The sequence below is a fragment of the Rhinoderma darwinii genome, chromosome 4 (assembly GCF_050947455.1).
Source record: "Rhinoderma darwinii isolate aRhiDar2 chromosome 4, aRhiDar2.hap1, whole genome shotgun sequence".
In the NCBI taxonomy this organism is placed as follows: domain Eukaryota; kingdom Metazoa; phylum Chordata; class Amphibia; order Anura; family Rhinodermatidae; genus Rhinoderma; species Rhinoderma darwinii.
The window spans coordinates 47,214,765-47,229,454 of NC_134690.1; the positions used below are offsets into that span (position 1 = coordinate 47,214,765).

Genomic DNA, 14,690 nt, shown 5'->3' on the forward strand with positions numbered 1-14,690 from the left:
GCTTATACAGCTCTACATCATACACCAGAGTTATCTTACCCGGGTCCGTCTTTATAAAATGGGTAGACGACCTAATCCCAGTTGTCACAGGTGTCGCCATGAACCGGCTGATTTTCATCACCTGATATGGGAATGTCCTGTACTTCAAGTTTTCTGGACCGAAGTTACTGACCTGTTATCCCGGGTATTGGAGGTCCCAGTTAGATTGGATCCAGGGGTTTGCTTATTTGGATTAGCGGAGGATGGGATGTATTCTATTCCTACTCGCACGTGCCTTCGGGAGACGTTGTTTATGGCTAGGAAGGCTATAGCTATTAGATGGATGAATCCTCGATCTCCTACTAAATCTATGTGCATAGAACAGATTAACTCTATGATACCCTATGAGCGAATTGTTTACATTAATAGAAGATGTCCTGATAAATTTCATCGGGTGTGGGATCGTTGGTGGAATTCTGAGCTCACATCCTACTCTAACACTGCATTATCTATGGCTCTTAGAGCAATCCCTACTTAAGTGCTCTGCAAAATACTGTCTGTTTCTCTTTTTGGGTAATTTATGATTCAGGTTGGGATACGATCTCATTGTTAACTTATGTCACCCGGATGGGCTCGGGATTTTGCTGGTTCTCTATCTCTTGCATATGGTAATGTATAATTGCATCCAAGCGAATATGGAATGTCATGCACTGTGGATGTTTGTGATATGTTTTATATACTATATTTTAGTTTATTTCTTGTATAAGTTTGAGGTTGATTGTAATGCCATGCATTGCTGACATGATATTGTAACACGCACTTTTGTATTTCTGTTGGGCATGTCCGCTGTGCGGGGGCCCAGAAGTTTCTTTTACCATTTGTGTTTATGTACCTCCTTCAATAAAACGAGTTTAAAAAAAATAAAAAATAACACCAAAATTTAGCGAAAAATTAGCATTTTTCTAAATTTAAATGTATCAGCTTGTAAGACAGGCAGTTATGTCACACAAAATAGTTGCTAATTAACATCCCCCATATGTCTACTTTAGATTGGCAACTTTTTTTTGAGCGTCCTTTTATTTTTCTAGGACGTTACAAGGCTTAGAACTTTAGCTGCAATTTCTCACATTTTCAAGAAAATTTCAAAAGGCTATTTTTACAGGGGCCAGTTCAGTTGTGAAGTGGCTTTGAGGGCCTTATGTATTAGAAACCCCCCAATAAGTCACCCCATTATAAAAACTGCACCCCTTAAAGTATTCAAAACAGCATTTAGAAAGTTTCTTAACCCTTTAGACATTTCACAGGAATTCAAGCAAAGTAGAGGTGAAATTGACAATTTTTTTTTTTTTTTTTTTGTGTAACAAAGTTTTACAAGAAAAACGCAACTCAATATTTATTGCCCAGATTCTGCAGTTTTTAGAAATATCCCACATGTGGTCTTAGTGCACTTATGGACTAAAGCACCGGCCTCAGAATCAAAGGAGCACCTAGTGGATTTTGGGGCCTCCTTTTTATGAGAATATATTTTAGGCACCATGTCAGGTTTGAGGAGGTCTAGTGATGCCATTACAGTGGGAACCGCCCACAAGTGACCCCATTTTGGATGCTACACCCCTTAAGGAAGTTATCTAGGGGTATAGTGAGCTTTTTGACCGCACAGTTTTTTGGCAGAAATTATTGGAAGTAGGCCGTGAAAATGAAAAATCTACATTTTTCGAACAAAACGTAGGTTTAGAAAAAAAAAAAAAATTCCCACAAGGAATAAAGGAGATAAAGCACCACAACATTTGTAAAGCAATTTCTCCTGAGTAAAACAATAAATGGTCCTAAATGGCTTTTTGGACACACGGCAGTGTTCAGAAAGGGAAAGCGTGCCATTTGGCTTTTAGAGCTCAAATTTAGCAGGAATGGTTTGCGGAGGCCATGTCACATTTGCCCTTGAGGGGACAAAACAGTGGAACCCCCCACAAGTGATCCAATTTTGGAAACGACACCCCTTCAGGAAATTATCTAGGGGTATAGTGAGCACTTTGACCCCACAGGTATATTGCAGAAATTATTGGAAGTAGCAGGAATGGTTTGCGGAGGCCCTGAGGGACCAAAACCGTGAAAATGCCCAAAAAGTGACTATTTATGAAACTACACCCCTTGACAAATTCATCTAGGGGTGTAGTGAGCATTTTGACCTCACAGGTGTTTCATAGATTTTATTAGGATTGGGCAGTGAAAATAAATAAAATCATCATTTTTCTTCAATAAGACGTAGTTTTAGCACAAAATTTAAAATTTTCTCAACAAATAAAGGAAAAAAAGAACCCCAACATTTGTAAAGCAACTTCGGAAATACCGCATATGTGGTCATAAACCGCGGTTTGGGCACATGGCAAGGATCAGAAGAGAAGTAGTGCCATTTGGCTTTTGGAGCACAGATTTTCTGGATTGGTTTCTTGGCACAATGTCACTTTTGCAAAGCCCCTTAAGTACCAGTACAGTGGAGACTACCCCAAAGTGACTCCTTTCACGAAACTACACCACGTGAAGAATTAATCTAGGGGTATAGTGAGCATTTTGACCCCCATAGGTGTTTCATAGACTTTATTAGAATTGGGCAGTGAAAAAATAAATAAATCCCTTTTCTTCAATAAGACGTATCTTTAGCTAAAAAAAATTAATTTTCCCAACAAATAAAGGAAAAAAAAGAACCCCAGCATTTGTCAAGAAATTTCTCCAGAGTGTGGCAATACCCCATTTGTGGTCATAAACTGCTGTTTGGGCGCACAGCGGGGCTCAGAAGGGAAGGAGCGCCATTTGGCTTTTGGAGTGCAGATTTTGCTGGATTGGTTTCTGGGCGCGAAGAAGCATTTGCAAAGCCCCTTTGGGACCAAAACAGTGGAAACCCCCCAGAAGTGACCCCATTTTTGAAACTACACCCCTCAAGGTATTCACCTAAGGGTGTAGTGAGCATGTTACCCCACAGGGGTTTTACAGAGATTAGTGTGCACTCGATGTTGCAGAATGAAAATTTTTTTTTTTTTCCATAGATATTCCAATATGTGGTGCCCAGCTTGTGCCACCATAACAAGACAGCTCTCATTATTATGCAGTATTTCCCGGTTTTAGAATCACCATACATGTGGCCCTAATCTTTTGCCTGGACATTTGACAGGGCTCAGGAGTGACCGAGTACCATGCGAAATCGAGGCCTAATTTGGCAATTTACAAAGTGTTGGTTCACAATTGCAGAGGCTCTGATGTGAAATAATAAAAGAATCCCCTGAGAAGTGACCCAATTTTGGAAACTACACCCCTCAAGGCATTTATTAAGGGGTGTAGTGATCATTTTCACCCACAGGTCTTTTCCATAAATGATTGTGCTGTGCATGGTGCAAAGTAAAAATTTAAATTTTTCCTTAGATATGCCATTTCAGTGGCAAATATGTTGTGCCCAGCTTGTGCCGCTGAAGACACACACCCGCAAATTGTTAAAAGGGTTCTCCTGTGTATGGTGATGCCATATATGTGGAGGGAAACTGCTGTTTTGGCACACTGTAGGGCTCAGAAGGGAGGGAGCGCCATTTGGCTTTTGGAGTTTGGATTTTGCTTGGTGGTAGCATCTACGGAGTGCACTGTGGCAGCATCTACAGAGGGCACTGTGGCAGCATCTACAAATGGCACTGTGGCATTATCTAGGGGTGTGTTGCATTATCTACAGAGGGCACTGCGGCAGCATCCACAGAGGGCACTGCGGCAGCATCCACAGAGGGCACTGCAGCACTATCTAAAAAGGGGCTGCCCAATCTTGACGTGTGTCTGCCAAATGCTGCTAACTTGAGATAAAATAAGCACGTGGAGAATTCTCTCAAATTTTAAACCTAGCGCTATTATTATAGTAATGTAGTATTATTATTCTAGTAATATAGTGTTATAGCAGTTCAAATAACTAATTGATTAACAATAATTTTGTATTGTATCAAATTTGAAAGTAATGCGGCCCGTCAACTTCCCATTTTTTTCTATATTTGGCCCACTTACCCGGCCGAGTTTGAGACCCCTGCTCTAAAGGCACAGGCCATATAAATAAGCATATCCCGTTTTGCTTATGTGAAAAAATATAGACTAACACCATATTAAACACTAAAGACCCTTTTGAGGGTTGGAATGCTTTCCCACACACTTACATCAACAGGAATTAGAACTCGACAGTCACAATGATTTGGATGTGATCTGAGAATGTTCTGAATCTTCTTTTTTTTTTTTTTTTTTTTTTAATTGTTTTTACTGATTTATTTATTTTGTATAAAAGTATAGTTTGTACAACCAGATTGTTATGTTTCCCAGTGATCATTTTAGTAAAGAAAAATCATTGGATCAGTAGCCAGAGAACAACCAAATCCTACTCTCCAGCCAGCATTCGTTCTGTCCTTGCTGCCTCCGTTTTTGCATTCATTGTATTTCTTATCTTTGTTTTCGTTTCTTTCACAGCTTTGAAGCCGGCGAGTTGAAGATTGTCGCCTGGAACGAGCAGGAGCACCGCGACAAAGATTGGTGTGAGGAGCCTCAATGCAAGTAAGTCCAGTAAAAACCATAATTGAAAGGAGCACATCAGATGCACATTCACATTCATACATATTTAAATGACTGTTTGTATGTTTTCCACTCAATATGTTAATACATTTTAGTAGAAAGAGCGAGACATATCAAAGAAAGGAGCGGAACATTAGCGAGCATTAAGAAAAGAGGCCTTCACGGTAAATCCCGTCCCTTCCGCCACCGCCCTTTGTTACTTGTACAGAACTAAATTGCTTTCCTTTCTTCTGAGCACCAAGCTAGACTCTCGATTAAATAAATAGAGAAGCACACAGCTTCAGGGGAATGAATACAAAACACTTTTATTAAATGGCATTCAATCACTTTCAAATCATGGATGCAGGATTGTCTCCGCAAAGAAATGCCACCTGATGAGGCGCGTGCATGGGCCCACCGCAGCAACAGCTGATGCCCGCTGTATAGGTACATCAAGAGCAGATCTTTATAGGCAAAGGTCAATTGGCTCCACGTCAACAAATTACAATGTGAAAATGGCTTTTGTTTATAGCACAGGATATGCTTGTTTAAAGGGTATATCCGCCTTTGAACCTCATTTGACAGGTTATATACATGGATGTAATCTGTAGAAAGAATGGAGTGTCTTTATAAATACATTATATTACCAATCTCTTACTAATTTTGAGTTACAGCCTATATAATTGTCCAGAGCTGAATTTGCAAATCTATTAGTTGTCATTAGAAGCAGTTGACAACCTTGTTGACAGACACACCCCTAACACCTTGGCTGAGTGCCTATAACCCAGGGGGACGGATATATTTTCCTGATCAGATTTCTGTACAGTAACTGGTGTAAAAAGGACACTTCTCAGAAAGTAAATCACTACAGCAATACTGGGAGATTTCGGCTCTGAAGCCTACAGAATTGTAAAAGCAGCCCTGGGGCATAATGTGGTTGAAACTCTGTAAGGAATAGGTTGTTTTAGGACAACCCTTTTGTCACACTTTTTTTCCTGTGGATGTCAACAACTTATTAACTAAAGGGATCGGAGGAGGATGTCAAGAATCATTCTGAAAACCAGGCGGTGCACAGTCAAGCTAATTTCTCAACGCTGGTGCTCCAACTAACGTGTCCAAACATACAACTTTTCCTTCCTTAGTACGGATGGGCTGCAAGAGCAGACGCCCGGTTTGAGTTCCATTGCTGTCTAAGTGAAACAATAATGCAAGACTCCATTGGACAATGGTGTGCAAAATTTGGATCAATAAGCAGTGGAAAAACATCACCTGGTCAGATAAATCCAGATTGCTGATGAGAGGGTCAGAATTTGACACAAGCAGCATTAATCGATGAAACCTTCCTGTAGGTGTGAACAGTTCAGGCTGGTGGAGGTGGCGTAATGGTGTGGGGATTGTTATTTTGTGGCACCCTGGCTCCTCTGATTGCAATGTGGCCGACCAAATTCATCATCCCTTCAAGCAGCAAGTGTGAGAAGCGATTTTGTCCGCATGGACCAATATTCCTGCAGAACAATTTCAACACCTAGTGGAATCTATGCCACAGCGAATTACTGCAGTTCTGAAGGCCAAAAGAGGTCCAACGTACTCCTAGATGGGTCTCTAAAAAGAGGGGCCATTCAGTGTATATATGTAGCCGTGTGTCTCTCGCTAATAGGCAGAGGCCTAACTTAAAGGTCCTGGGCCCGGATGCAAAATCTGTAACCTGTTCTCCCCACCTACCATGTGCTATTTATAATGCTGGTTGTCTTCTTATGTGACAGAGGGTCTTTGGGCCCCCTCATTCACCAGGGCCCAAGGTATGACAGCTACCGCTGCACCCCTATAGTTAAGCAAATAGTTTTACATAATCAAGGGAAATTAATTATAATTTATGATTTGAAATAGTAGAGAAAGTGAAATAGACTGGATATTGAAGCCGTGTTATAATTACCAGTGACTTGCGTTGTGATTTCTAACAGGTTTTTTTTGCAATGTCCCAGTTTTTCATATGCACCAAGCCCTTCCCACACCATGATGTATCTCTAGATCATGGCACGGGGGGAAAAGTATGGAGCTCATAGTACAGCTGGCACCTCGCACAGATAGCCGGGATCGAGTTGCCTACTTATAGCTACGTTTACCTACTTAAATGCAGCGTTTAATAGCGACTGCGGCATCTAAGCCAGTAGACTGGGTAATTCCTTTGTTATTCCGTCGCACCCCCAACTCCTGTGACGTGATTGTGGGGTGCCGATGGTTTTCATGGCAGACTGGGGGCCTAATAAACACCCACAGGTCTGCCATCTCAGTGCTCCTATTAAGCCCTACCAGAGGCAGGGCTTAATAGTAGTCGATAAATAGTACAATACACTGCAATACATAAGTACAAATGTTAAAAATAGTTTTTAGTAATATACAAAAAATAAAATTAAAAAAAATGTGTGTGTGTGTATATATATATATGTGTATGTATGTGTGTGTGTGTATATATGTATATATATATAATGTATATATATGCACTAAAACAATTGGCAAAATAAACAGAATTTATATTGCTGCATCGTAAAATGTCTGAACTATTACAATATAACATTATTTAACCTGCCGGATGAATGTTGTGTTTTTTGGTCACCTTACTTTCAAAAAACAAATAAAAAGTGATGAAGAAGTCGTATGTACCCTAAAATGGTTCTGATATAAAAGTTAGCTTTCCCCGCAAAAAACAAGCCCTAACACTGCTATGTCGAAAGAAAAATTAAAAAGTTATGACTCTTACAATGTGACAACACAAAACAAATCTTTTTTTAACAAATGATTTTATAAAAGTAGTAAAACATTAAAAAAATAAATAAATATTTGGTATTGCCGTAATCCTATTAAGCCGCATATTAAAGGTAACATGTAGTTTTTACTGCAAGGTGTGTGCCATAAATTGAAAACCCCAAAAACAATGGGGGAATTGATTTGGTTTTTTTTTCCATTCCAAAAAATGTATTTATCCTGCCTCCAAAAAATGCAATAAAAAGCGATCAAAAATTTGTGTTACCCCAAAATGGTACCAAATTAAAACTACAAGTCATCCGGCAAAACATAGGCCCCCATATAGCTACAACTAATTAAAGTTATGGCTCTTTAAATATGGTGACACAAAAACAAACTTTTAAAAAAATATATAATAATAAATTGGGCTTTTATTGTGCAAAAGTAGTAAAACATAGAAAGATATATAAATTTGGTATTGACCCACAGAATAAAGTTGTTATTTATACCAAACAGTAAACACGTAAATTTAAGATAAAAAATAGAATGGTGACAATTCAGTTTTTTTTTTCCCATCACCACCCAAAAAATGTTAACAAAAGTTAATAAATTATCTGTACCCCAAAATAGTGCCATTAAAAAATACAACTTGTCCACACAAAAAAACAAGACGTCACACGGCTACGTCTACTAAAAAAATTAAAAAGTTATAGTTTTTGAAATGTGACGATTAAAAACATCGTCGTTAAGGCTTAAAATAGGCTGGTCACTAAAGGGTTAAAAGTGTTTTTATTGTGCAAATGTAGTGAATCCTAAAATAACCTCTACATAATTGGTATCGCCGTAATCGTACCGACCCATAGAAAAAAGTTGACATGTTCTACACGCTGCATAGTGAATGGCGAAAATTTAAACTGCCAAAAACTTTGCTGGACTAGCTGTGTTTTTTTTTTTAATTCCCTACCAAAAAAAAAAAAAAAGTTCATCAATATATTCTGCGTACCCAAAAATGTTGTCTTTGAAAAATGCAACTCGTTCTGCAAAAAGAAAGCCCTTAACCTTAAAAACCTTAACAAAAAAACGTATGCATCTTGTAATGCGAAGATAAAAGTGAGTGCTTTGCCATTGGGCCTAGTCGTTAAGGGGTTAAAACAAAAAAGGGCGTGTTTTTTTTCCCGATTTTTCTATAAAAGGTATCAGGGGCCAGAAAGAATGGTATTTTCTCCAGAAACAATGTCTCTGCTAAAAATCCATACTACATTCTGTAATCATTAATACATACACAGCCTTGAGGACTTGGCCAGCAGCCTCGCGTTCCCTTTTCTGCGCGGATAATATCAGGCAGCACAGAATAAAAATGATCAGACACCTCGGCTTCCTGCAAGGACAAAGGATTTATGGAAAGAGAGCACAAGGGCAAGACACCTTAAAATAGATTCTTGGCTGGGCTTATGGGATTCGGTGCCGCGTACATTTTATTCCAGCTGCCTGGTGTGTAAGCGCCTCTGCTTTATTTCCACTCTCATTCTGAAATTGAAGCTCACAGGGATCCCTCTTGGAATTAGTCTGGAGGTGTATTAGGTCTTCTCAGAAAATTGATTCACAGCCTCTAATCCTGCTGACAGAAATGCAGTGTCTCCTGCTCCCCGTTATTTTACGTATAATGACTTCGGGGGTAAAGCTGTCCTGTGCATCCTAAATAAGTATGGATTTTATTTGGTTTGGTGGGCATGTGCACCTCTGCAGCCATTTTCATTTGCTCCAATACATCTTTTGCAGATGGTCCTAAATAAAAATATCTTTCTGTTTTGTGTATACAGCTCCTATGCAGAGCTATGTACAGCAGGTTAATGCAGCTGCTTTTTCATGGTTATAGACTACCAACAAAGTCTGTGTGTTGTCTGATCCTACAGTCCTGGTTTAAAGGGAGTTGTCCAAGATCTAAGGCCTCATGCACACGACCATAGCTGTGTGCGCGGTCCGTGATTACGGCACGGGCGGCCCGAGAAGTGTCATCCGCAGGCCGTCCGCAATCACAGAACATGCACACACAAGAGTGTATTGAGTTTAATGAGCCCGGACTGCAAATGCAGCCTGTAAAATGACGTCCTATTTTTTTTGCGGTCCTGGCTCAGGGCAATGCACAGACCGTAGAAACCACTGCCGTATGTATTGGCCCATAGGATATCGTGTGCCCTTTACTATCCGCAATTGCAAATAGTATGCAGATGCAAAAGCACGGTTGTGTGCATGGGATGGGGCCTTATAGTCTGTTTTGTTTTCACGGAAAGAGCGCCACTTTTGTTCATTCATGTGCTGATCGATCCTGAGTTACAGTCTGTATTATGTCCAGAGCTACAGTAACAATTCTGCAGAGTATAATAAGGGCGGTTTACTCTGGATCAGTAAAATGTAAGTAATGTAATAGATTTATTTCCATACATAAACTGTAAAATCATTCTCAAACATGGACATACCCTACAAAAATCATATCCCCCATCTTCATATATTTTATAGAAGTATAATCCTTGACACTTGTGTAGGGTTCATACATGCCACTTATGCCTATATCTATATGAGTATATTGTCACAAAATCACCAGAACTGAATAGAAAAGAAATCTGTGACCCATCCGAATCACAAATGGTTTGTTTACAGGGGGTAAGTAAATGTGCAATTGGTTATTTTCTTACCCCATGTAGTAGGGAAAAATAAAAAAGGCCCCATAAATGCTTCCTCCCACCCACTAAAACTAGGAAATAAAACTTTTCATCTGGCTTCCCGAATATTTCATCTTGACCTTTAAGGGCGTTTCCTGAATTATTCCAAAAAGTGGTAGGGTTAGGAGGGATGCATTTTATATATATATATATATATATATATATATATATATATATAAATTCACGTCACAGATCCCTGACATTCCAGCGCCACTTCTCCTGTCCTTTTATTGACATGGCTGCAGCGTATACCCACATGATCGCTACATTAATTACTGATCTCAGTGAGTATATGGTACAGGATCGCCAAGGCCAATGATTGACTGCAGAGATCATGTGGGTATACAGGCATGTCATCGCTGCAGCTATGACAATAAGCAGCAGCGGTGAAGACTGAAGCGGCGCTGGAACATCGGTGATCTGTTAGGTAAGTAATGACTTTTTTTTTAATGCATTCCTTCTACCCCTGCCACTTTTTTTAATAGGCTTAAAGGGGTCTTCCAAGTTATCATTTGAAAGCTGGGACTCTGCAGAGTCTGCACCGCATGTTACACAAGTTCTTACCAAGCAAATGTCAAAAAATACAGATAATAAAGAGAACTCTGTGTGCTAATGTTATAAGGTTGCAAGAGATACCTCAATAATTCAGATCTTTGAAGGTTTACTCCAGTGCGTGCGAGATATATATATATATACAGATATTATTACATATAACACATCATTATTGTGACTTGTTCTCTCCATCGTGTTCTACAGGTTACAGGTAGAGTCCAGCACACCTGATCTGGCGGAGTTTCTGTACGAGGAGCAGCCTGAGCTACTGATGTATAGTACAGACTGTTTGTCCATCGACATTGTGAAGAACTGGTATTGGAAGAGAGCTGAGGAGATTGAGAATTATGCCAGACAGGTAAATCCACCGAACGCCTGATATTACATTACTGAAACCAAGTCACCGTTATTTAAATCATTGTCCTATGAAAACTACCCTTACTCTAAAGACAACCGCCCCGGCTACCAGATGATAACCCTGAAGGAAGTATCGTCCGATCATGGACAACCCCCCCCCCTCCCCTCGTCTATATGCCCTAAAAAGTCACGTGGACAGAGGTTGTCTTGATGAGGCAACAATTTAAAAACATGGATAGTTTCGATAGCTTCGGTTGAGAACGTATACATCAGGGGTCTCAAGCACGCGGCCCGCGGGCCGCATGCGGCCCCTGGGGCTGTCATCTGCGGCCCGCGGGACACAGAGCCACTAGTATCGGCTCTGCTCCGAGACTCTGGAATTCCCTGACATCGCTGTCCACATATGAACAGCGATGTCTGGGGCTTCCCCAGAGCCGGAGTCCCGGACAGAGCGCTAGTACAGGCTCTGCCCCGGGACTCTGTGGAATTCCCTGACATCGCTGCCCATATATAGACAGTGTGTCAGGGTCTTCCCCAGAGCGGAACAGGCCGCTGGTGTCGGCTCTGCTCCTGGACTCTGTGGAATTCCCTGACATCGCTGTCCACATATGAACAGCGATGTCTGGGGCTTCCCCAGAGCCGGAGTCCCGAGCAGAGCGCTGGTGTCGGCTCTGCTCCGGGACTCTGTGGAATTCCCTGACATCGCTGCCCATATGTGGACAGTGTGTCAGGGTCTTCCCCAGAGTGGAGCAGAGCGCTGGTGTCTGCTCTGCTCCTGGACTCTGTGGAATTCCCTGACATTGCTGTCCACATATGAACAGCGATGTCTGGGGCTTCCCCAGAGCCGGAGTTCCGAGCAGAGCACTGGTGTCGGCTCTGCTCCGGGACTCTGTGGAATTCCCTGACATCGCTGCCCATATGTGGACAGTGTGTCAGGGTCTTCCCCAGAGCGGAGTCCCGGGCAGAGCTCTATTATCGGCTCTGATCCGGGACTCTGGGGAAGCCTCTGACATCGCTGTCCATACATCGACAATGCCCCAGAGCAGGAGTCCCAGTGATGTCAGGAGCCCAGCTGGAGTCCCAGGAAGAGCCTACTAGCGCTCTGCCCGGGACTCCAGCTCTGGGGTTTCCCCTGACATCTCTGTCTATATATGGACACTGATGTCAGGAGCAGAGCTGGAATCCCAGGCAGAGTGCCAGAAGCGGCTCTGCTCCGGGACGCCAGCTCTAGGCAAGCCCCTGACGGCACTGCGGCAGCATCTGCGGAGGGCACTGCGGCAGCATCAACGGAGGGCACACTGCGTCAGCATCAACGGAGGGCACACTGCGTCAGCATCAACGGAGGGCACACTGCGTCAGCATCAACGGAGGGCACACTGCGTCAGCATCAACGGAGGGCACACTGCGTCAGCATCAACGGAGGGCACACTGCGTCAGCATCAACGGAGGGCACACTGCGTCAGCATCAACGGAGGGCACACTGCGTCAGCATCAACGGAGGGCACACTGCGTCAGCATCAACGGAGGGCACACTGCGTCAGCATCAACGGAGGGCACACTGCGGCAGCATCAACGGAGGGCACACTGCGGCAGCATCAACGGAGGGCACACTGCGGCAGCATCAGCGGAGGGCACACTGCGGCAGCATCAGCGGAGGGCACACTGCGGCAGCATCAGCGGAGGGCACACTGCGGCAGCATCAGCGGAGGGCACACTGCGGCAGCATCAGCGGAGGGCACACTGCGGCAGCATCAGCGGAGGGCACACTGCGGCAGCATCAGCGGAGGGCACACTGCGGCAGCATCTGCGGAGGGCTCTGCGGCAGCATCTACGGAAGGCTCTGCGGCAGCATCTACGGAGGACTCTGCGGCAGCATCTGCATTTAGCGACACTTAAACTGGAAAGCTGGATTGGAGAAATATCTCAAATTTTAAACCTAGTGGTATTATAGTAATATAGTGTTATAGTAGTTCAAATAACTAATTGATTAACAATAATTTTGTATTGTATCAAATTTGAAAGTAATGCGGCCCGTCCACTTCCCATTTTTTGTATATTTTGCCCACTTACCCGGCCGAGTTTGAGACCCCTGGTATACATGTTCCTTCTTCTGTAAAAAAAAACAAACAAAAAACAAAACATAAAACACAAAAAGTACACTAGCCGTCATTTCAATAGAAAAGTTCTGTCTAGACTTCAGGTGATGGGTGGGGGGCTCCCGGGATAAATATTACTGTGTGTTTCTTATCACTTATTTCAACCGGTGTACTGGCTCATTGTGTAGGCGCCTGACTGGTGTAAATTGTAGCCGTCCAGCGGCCCCACGGCGTCTAGTAATTGGCGACCGGAACGGAACTAAAATGATTTTGTTTTTTTTGCAATCTGGTGTTCCATTATTCCTTCTCATGTAGTCGATCGTCACATTGTATAATGGTTATTTTCCAACATTGGCAGATACATGATCTAATAAAGATCAGGCAATGTAACAGTTTGGATTATTTTAAAATTATACGCCGACTTTACCCAAAAATCATAATGTCGAAAATCTGCAAAGACTGTAGCAATTATTTGGCAAAATGCATTCATTTATTAAAAGTCTTGATTAGAGCCTGGAACCCCCCAGCGATAACATATTCGGTCTCTTCCCAGCCCTGTCATTATGGGTTTGATTTTTAATCATTTATTTTTATTCATTATTGGAAGACCAGTTTTTATTTCTCTCTCATTGCAAGTTGTGCGAATGTTCTTTTGGAATGGGTGAAATGCTGGCAGCCGCGCTGTATGAATAATTAATCTTCACTGTATTAGAATGTAATTACACTTGCTCTCGCCTCTTAATCTGTGACTCTCACTTGTTTTCCTAGTGCAGCTCCTCCATCTTTTTCCCTCTATGGTCTGCTCTCATAGGTCTGTGTTGTATTTTAAGTATTGTATCAACCAGGCAATTTTATTGTAGTTCTGCTTTTCGCAGCGAAGCCGAAAACCAGGTTCCCACGTAGCGTAAACGCTACGGAATTCTGTGTGGAAATTCCACAGCATTTACAGCAGCAACAAAGTGCATAAGATTTAGAAAATCTCATGCCCATGCTGCGGAAAAAAAAACGCAGCGAAAACGTTAATGAATTGACCGTCGTTGCAGAATTTAACCTCTTTGGGTATGTGCACACGATGAGAGGCTTTTACGTCTGAAAAGACAGACTGTTATCAGGAGAAAACAGCTGCGTCGTTTCAGACGTAAATGCTGCTCCTCGTATTATGCGGGGCGTCTTTGACGCCCGTAATCTTGAGCTGCTCTTCATTGACTTCAATGAAGAACGGCTCAAATTACGTTGCAAAGAAGTGTCCTGCACTTCTTTGCCGAGGCAGTCAAACGACGACACGTAAACGACAGGTCGTCTGCACAGTGCGTCGGCAAACCCATTCAAATGAATGGGCAGATGTTTCCGACGTATTGTAGCCGTATTTTCAGACGTAAAACGAGGCATAATACGCCTCGTTTACGTCTGAAAATAGGTCGTGTGAACCCAGCCTTACAGTCAAAGCCATTTTTTATTTTCTCATTTTCGTTTTACACTTCCCGCCATAACTTTTTTTTTTTTTCGGTCAATGGAAATGTTTTAATGTTTGACTCTTTTTACAAATAAAAAACTATTTGTTAGAAAAAAAACTATTCCCCAGATTCTGAAAACCATAACTTTTTGATTTTTTACGTCGATTGAGCGGTGTGAGGGCTTATTTTTCCGGCATGAGCTGTGCTTTCATTGGTACAGTTTTTTA

At 42.1% G+C, this 14,690-nt stretch overlaps 1 protein-coding gene across 2 annotated transcripts in view; it reads left to right on the forward strand.

The window, feature by feature from the left end:
* Nucleotides 1-14,690, forward strand: part of NBAS (NBAS subunit of NRZ tethering complex) — a 655,156-nt gene that overhangs the window by 190,561 nt on the left and 449,905 nt on the right. For both annotated transcript variants that reach the window (XM_075861089.1, XM_075861091.1), the window contains exons 22-23: nucleotides 4,462-4,545; nucleotides 10,761-10,914. In XM_075861089.1, coding sequence (XP_075717204.1) covers nucleotides 4,462-4,545; nucleotides 10,761-10,914 — 238 coding nt within the window. The remainder of the gene's footprint in view (nucleotides 1-4,461; nucleotides 4,546-10,760; nucleotides 10,915-14,690) is intronic.